The sequence below is a fragment of the Merops nubicus genome, unplaced genomic scaffold (genome assembly GCF_000691845.1).
Source record: "Merops nubicus isolate BGI_N331 unplaced genomic scaffold, ASM69184v1 scaffold37942, whole genome shotgun sequence".
Lineage (NCBI taxonomy): Eukaryota > Metazoa > Chordata > Aves > Coraciiformes > Meropidae > Merops > Merops nubicus.
The window spans coordinates 1-6,975 of NW_008592238.1; the positions used below are offsets into that span (position 1 = coordinate 1).

Below are 6,975 nucleotides of genomic sequence, written 5' to 3' on the forward strand. Positions count from 1 at the left end.
GAGGTCCCTTCCAACCCCCACTGTTCTGTGGAAGTGGCCAAAGACACTCAGAGTTCTGTGTTTCCTGCTAAGCAACAGTGACCCTGCAAATGCACCCACCTGCGTGGTGCTCTCAAGCCATGAGAGACACTGTTCAGTGCAGCTTGTTGCAGGAGCAAAGTTAAACAGGCAGACAGACACTTCCAAAATTTATGGGCTGAGGCAAGTGGGTTCTGCTCCTGGGTGTGCAGTCCAGGGCCTCGCTGTACACAGTGCCTGGAGGGGAGGTGATGGTGGGGATCTCTTCTGGGAAGTGCCCAGGGCACTGAGAGATGTTGTGGAAAGGCTGGTGTCCTTACAAGGAAAACTGCCCAGCGAGGAGATTCCCAAGTGACTGACTTTGCTGTCTGGGTCACCCTGGTTGTTTCTAGAATCCTCATTTAAACCAGAATGCCTGGAATAACCTTGAGAAGTACAGCAGGAGCTTGGCAAAGAACAACAGGAACGTCTATGTCTGCACAGGACCCCTCTACCTGCCCAGGTAAACACGAGGGCCAAGCTGGGAACATGCTGGGAAGATGCATCGTGCTGGGAAAGGAAAGGAGGGTGAGGGGGTGCAGCCTCCCAGCCCCCCCAAACAGGCGTGAGCTGCTAAGGGCCTGTGCAGTAGCTGAGACCAGCTGTCACAGAGGTTCTCTGGAAAGGCACTTTCTTGGGAATAGTTGGTGCACCTTCTGTTCAGCTGATTATTTTGAAAGGGTGGGTTTCTGAGCTGCAGCATAACCACGTTGCTTTTGTTTGCAGTCCCTTAAATTCTAGTGGTAGTAGGTAACTATATTGTTAGGTCAACAGATTAGACAGCAGACCCCTTCTATGCAGAAAAAAGCTAGGTTTTATTTCATGGACTATTTCTTTTCACTGAAGAGCATGACTTTACTTGCAAAGATCTTCATGTAGTGCTAGAGATCTCTTCAGCAGCAGGAAATAGCTTGGAAAGGCTGTTAGAGAGAGAGAGCAGGGAAGGGGTTTGGGGAGCAGACCCAATGCACTGCTCAGCCTCACTGTGTCACACAGCCTCTGTTTCAGCTGTGTTTTCACACCCCTGCTGCAGAAGTTGGGCTGCTCCCTGCCACACTGTGGGGTGGAGGAGAAGGGCTGAGAGGGTTGGATGTAGCACCAGACTAGGGGGTAACGTGAGATGCTGTGCTGTTGGTGCAGGATGGAGGCCGATGGCAAGATGTACGTCAAATACCAGGTGATTGGGAAGAACAACGTGGCCGTCCCCACCCATTTCTTCAAGGTGCTCATCCTGGAAAAGGAGAGCGGGGAGATTGAGCTGCGCTCCTACGTGATGCCCAACAGCCCTGTGGATGAGAAAATCCCCCTGGAACGGTTCCTGGTTCCCATCGAGAGCATTGAGCGAGCCTCGGGGCTCCTCTTTGTCCCAAACATCTTGAAGAGAACAAGTAACTTGAAAGCCATCACAGCTGGGAGCAAGTGCTGAACCCCAACCAAATGCAGGTGTCCCTGGGAAGGTTCCCAGCAGTCATCCCAGGGAACTAGTTCTTTGTGCCATTTTAAATGTGAGAGATAAGAATCAAACCCATGCTTCTTCCTGCTCTTCCCCTTGCTTCACTTAACAGTGAAAGGTGCTGCTGCAGGGTTCAAGGGCTGGGCCTGCAGAAGGCTCCTGGGCACTGACACCATTGTAGGTCTCTAGAATTTGTCCCCAGTCTGGGTTATGGAGCATACCCCTGGAATCGCTCCCTTTGGGGGGCGAGTGGCTCATTAAGACACAAAAGAATGTTACTTAATTTCTGCTGTTTAGCAGGGAAAGACAGCAGCAAGATGGGTGCAGGGGGAGGAGAGGAGAGAGGTTCTGCCTTCCTGTGGCCCCAGGATTGTGTGATTGTTTTCTTTCTGAAGATGGTTTTAGCAGTAAAGCTTTGAACACCCACAGTAGTGGTGGTTTCTTATCTGCTTTTAGCAAACCTCTTGAGTATCTCAGCAGGATGGGGAGAGGACAGAGCCAACTTTTCCAGCTGCTTTCCTGTTTGAGTTCACTGTAGGCAGAGCTTAAAGCATCATGGATGGAGCCAAACTGTAACAAGCTATGCTGATGTGCTTTAGAGCTGAGGCCCAGCTGCTCCAGCCCTTCCTGCTGTCAGGAAGGATGAAGCCCTGGAGCTGAAGGGGGAGCTGGGAGAAATGAGGCTCTCTGAGACAGGAACAGCTTTCTGGCATAAGGATTATGGTTTTTTGTCTTCCTCTCAGTCTGAAGGCCACATGGCTCCAGAGGCACTGCACTGCAGGATCTCTGGACACTTGAGTGCCCGTCCTCTACACCGAGACGCTCACACTTGGACTTCAAGGCAGCTGAGGTTCCATACAGCTTTATTCCCCACCCCAGATGTCTGAATTGCTGAAACCTGGTCTGCTGCCAGCTCGTCCTGGGGCTGAGAGGCAGCGACCAGCCCTTGGCTGGACCAGGCAGGCAGGAGGGCACAGACTTCTGCTCCCACCAGCAGCCAGGCACCTGGTCAGGCAGCACTGCCAGCTTCAGCCACACTGTGTCATGGGCCCCCCGGGCTCAGGGAGCCACTTGCCCAGCACCTCGGGCCAGCCCTGAGCTGATGGCAAGGCCAGTGGTTCTCCTTCCTTCAGCCATCACTGGGTGTCTTCACAGCCTCATCGATGTGGGGTCTCAGCGCAGACAGAGAGATGAGCAGGGCCTCCTGGAACAGAGCCAGGCAGCAGTCAGAGCTGTGGCTCTCTGCGGAGCACCGGGCAAGCCAGGTGCTCTTTGCTGAGATGTCACCACAGGGAATGACACGTGGGCCACACGTGTCCCTGCCAGAGGCAGAAATGCAGCACAGCTCTGTGCATGCAGCTGGTGTCCCCCCCACACCACCTCCCCTGCCCTACCTCTGTCCGGATGGTCCTGCTGCCCTGGCTGGGACAAGTGTTCAGGTAGAAGTCAAACAAGACGCTTGGATCTGTGACCTCCAGGTTTGGGTCCACATCAACGCCAGCCTCCAAGCCCTCAAGGCCTCCAAAGACTACAAGAGCATGCCTAGGGATGAGGACAGGGACAGGGTGAGAGGGGAGGGTGGCTCTTACCCCTGTACCAAGGCAGATTCCAGAAGCTCTACATAGGAGAGGTGCTCATGTGTCTTGAACCTCCAAGTGGATGAAGAATTTGCCTCACATGAACACTTCTCTTAACTTGATCTGCAAGAAGCAGACTCACTTCTGGTGTTAGGGAAGTGGGTCTGTGTTCAAGCTCCTCTGCTGCTGAAGGAGGGAGCCGTGTCCCCTGCTGACAGTGCCAGGCAGATTCCAGAAGCTCTACATAGGAGAGGTGCTCATGTGTCTTGAACCTCCAAGTGGATGAAGAATTTGCCTCACATGAACACTTCTCTTAACTTGATCTGCAAGAAGCAGACTCACTTCTGGTGTTAGGGAAGTGGGTCTGTGTTCAAGCTCCTCTGCTGCTGAAGGAGGGAGCCGTGTCCCCTGCTGACAGTGCCCAGTGCAGCTGGCCTCACATAAACACTTCTCTTGATCTGCAAGGAGCAGACTCATTTCTGGTGTTAGGCAAGTGGGTCTGTGTTCAAGCTCCTCTGTGCTGCTGAAGGAAGGAGCCGTGTCCCCTGCTGACAGTGCCCAGTGCAGCTGCCTCCCTAACAGAGCCCCACAGCACCTGGCCAACGTGACAGTCCCTGCTTCCAACCCCAGAGAAACAGGAGAGGAATTGGCCTCGTCCTGGGACCCTTCCCCCAGCTTCTGTCACGCAGAGGCATGTGCCTTGGTGCAAAAAGGAGCAGCAGAGCACAGGAAGGAGCCTGCAGGTAAGTCATGCACTTGTATCTAGGAGCACTCCTGCCTGGGAGAGCATGAAGGCCACAGTGCAGCTCTGCTGCCAGCACCAGACCTCCCGGGGGCTCTGAGTGGGGCCCAGCAGGTAGGACACAAACCTGAAGGAGGGGAGAGTGGCCTGGTCCACGGAGCTGCCCCGCTCTGAGGTCCCAATAGAGAGGTCATAGCCTTCCTTGAATGGGCACTCCGAAAAAACAGCACCTGGAACACCAACACAGCGTGGGGTTAGTCACATGGACAGGCTGAAATGCTGCACAGCTAAGGGAGAGCAGCAAGAGTTGCTTTTCAGTGCCATGAATGCATCAGAACAATTCCTCCTTCCCACATAGTGCCCTTGCTGCAGGAGCCTCTGGCACCCTTCTCCACTGCAGCACCCTTGCCTCAAAGCTCAAACATGTGCCAGGAGCCATTCTAATGGCTTACAATGTTCCTAGGAAATCCAGTCAATAAGAAGACAGGAGAAGGGCTCTCGAGCTCAAATGCCACTCCTGGCTTTGCTGTGAATGAGCAGCAGGCACATTATCGTGGAAATGGAGATGTACTGGGTGGGCATGGAGAGCACCAGCTCATCTCCTGCTGCAACATGGACACGTGGCACAATGGTGATGGAGGTACAGGACAGAGTACTGGTGGGTGACGGGTGATACACACCCCGAGCTTCAGCCCTTGAATTTGACTCTCATGTGGCTGCTACCTGCACATGGAAGCTGCATGTGAGACAAAAGAGATTCCTAAGGAAGTGATGTTCCCACGTGCTGCGGATGTGCAGCCAGGCAGCCAGGAATTGGTGGGGAAGCCCAGGCAGAGACATGGCAGGGAGCAGAGAACCCCACAAAGACTTACTCAGGCAGGAGGCCAGGCGGACGTTGTACCCCCAGTACAGGCCTGAGACAGTCCTGGGGTGCTGGGCAGACACCACGCTGCCCTTCCGAGCTTTGGTTTCTGAAAGGGAAGCAAAGAGATCCAGAACCCCTGAGATCCAGGGAGAGCTGGGTGTGACCAGCCACACACGGCAGTTTCTCCAGGGGCAGGGTGCTGACTGGGTGTACAACCAAGAACTGCCCTTTTTGAGAACATTCAGGGAAGCACCTGAGGGTGTTTGGGCTGTTTATTAATGGTCAAAGAGCTGATGGTTCTTTCCTGTTAATCGGGGAGGCATGGTAAGGGTGTTGTTAATGCTGGGTGTGGGGCACAGGGAACGTGCAGGGTGGCTGGGTACAACCAACACGAGCACACTGTCACCCAGAGGGAGCAGCTCCTGCAGGGCTGACGTGTACAGGTGCTGTCAGAGCAGGGCATCACCTGGGTTCTGGGGTTCCTCCAGGCGCACGGTGACTCGCAGACCAGGCTTCAGCTGTCTGTCGATCTGCACCTCCTGCAGTGACAGTCACCATCAGCATGGGACATCCTGGAAGAGCTGGGGAGGGGGGGGAGGGAGGGAACCCTCTGAGGAAGTGGGGTCTGTTCTGGCCTGGGGCTGGCAGGAGGAGCTCTGCGACTAGAGCCCGAATAGGCTCAGGGTAGCTGGGTCAGCAGCCTGAGACTTATTTTGCTGCTCACACATTCAACTCCAGCAGTGAAGCAATGACATGCTGGAATGGGCAGGCACGCCAGGACTTGGGAAGCTACAAACATGGACAAGCCAGAAGGGACAAGACAGCAACAGCCTTAAACCTCATGGCAGCTCACTGTGGCCTTCAGAAACCCAGCACTACCCACCCTGCCTGCTTCAAATCTGCCAGAGAGACAGGGGAAATGGGTTGGGTAGCAGACACACCTTCCTCATCCCACAGTTAACAAAAGAGCCTCTGCCTGGCTTAGTCGGCCGGTCCAGCACGACCCCCTCTCGGTACTCCGACTCCTCGTCCACCCGCATGTGGTGGGGGCTGTCCAGGGGGTTGAGGAGCCCTGCAACAGCACAGACAAAAGCGACTGCTAAGGAGAGGACACGAAGTGGTAACAGACACATGTACTGCTGCTCTCTGGCCCAGCACACCACAGCACCTCGCTGGCACTCTGGTGTGGGGAAGAGCATCCGGGCCTGTGCATCACAGAACAAGAGCCAGAGCTGGGGAAGGGGGAGCCTGGGACAGCTGAATCAGAGACAGCTGAATCATTACCTGCAAACTGCAGATCCTCGTGTTTTGGGAAAAAGGATTTCCTCAAGTACCTGTTAGCAGAGAAGGTTAAAGTGTGAGAACAGTTGTTTCTATGGAATCCAAGCCTCAGCGCTAGCCCTGTATTCACTCAAAGGAGCTCCTCCAAGTCCCTGATCTACCTCGAATGCAGCATGCAGGTTGTATCCTGCTGTTCCTTCAGTTACACTCCTGAACCATGAAACAATCAGCTCCTGCACAATTGTGCAACACCAGCAGAGTTTGGCTCCTGCTCACACAGCACACCCATGGCAGTCAGTTCAGATGCACAGTCTGATGTGCTGGACTTACTGAGGGCACTCCAGGTACTGCAGGATCCGAGCCAGCTGCACACAAGCCTTGCCTCTCTTTCCAATTCCTTCAAAATCCCCCTCTACAGTCCTGCAAGAGAAAGAGAGCAGCCTGTGAACTCAGCATGGGACTGCCCAGCCCCACATGGGCAGGCCTCCAGAAGACCAAGCCTTGCTCCTTAGACTGAGAAGAGCAGCAGCACACCCCACTCCCAGGAAATAAATGAGCCAAATCCTGGCATTTGAGAGAGGTTCAGACATTTGCTTGAGGTACATGCAGTTCTTCACTGGTCTCAGTTGAATAAAAGATGGAAGGACAGCAGAGAGGAAATGCTTTCTTGCAGAAGAAGATGTCTCCTTACTTTACATCTTCTCCGTGCTCGTCGAACACCACGATCTCGTCCACACAGAAGATGGCACAGGCCCGAGCGATCTGCCCGGCCAGGTAGGTCCGCAGCTCCGGCGACTGGGCGTTGTTGAGGATGGAGCCGGGCAGGGCCACGCTCAGCGTGTAGTGGCGCCCTGGGGAGCGGCACGGTCAGAGCAGAGCGGGGGCGCCCGCTGCCCGCACGGCGCCTGAGCTCCCACCTCATCCCCCTGCGGCCGGGGGGGGACAGCAACCTCTGCTTTTCAGATTTTAAACAGAGGTTTCCCTTACGAGGGGTCTCTCG

General features: G+C 54.8%; 2 protein-coding genes across 2 annotated transcripts; one reads left to right on the top strand and one right to left on the bottom strand.

Moving 5' to 3' along the window:
* Window positions 1-410: 410 nt before the first annotated feature.
* Window positions 411-1,483, top strand: ENDOG (endonuclease G; the record flags this gene model as incomplete). Its single annotated transcript, XM_008935095.1, has 2 exons — window positions 411-520; window positions 1,198-1,483. Coding segments are annotated over 2 exons (396 nt in total), but the record flags the coding sequence as incomplete, so codon positions are not given.
* A 1,156-nt stretch (window positions 1,484-2,639) lies between these two features.
* Window positions 2,640-6,839, bottom strand: LOC103767965 (chromosome unknown open reading frame, human C9orf114; the record flags this gene model as incomplete). The annotated part of the gene is made up of 9 exons (XM_008935097.1): window positions 2,640-2,714; window positions 2,905-3,052; window positions 3,957-4,059; window positions 4,702-4,800; window positions 5,161-5,233; window positions 5,636-5,766; window positions 5,979-6,028; window positions 6,306-6,395; window positions 6,667-6,839. Coding segments are annotated over 9 exons (942 nt in total), but the record flags the coding sequence as incomplete, so codon positions are not given.
* Window positions 6,840-6,975: the final 136 nt, after the last annotated feature.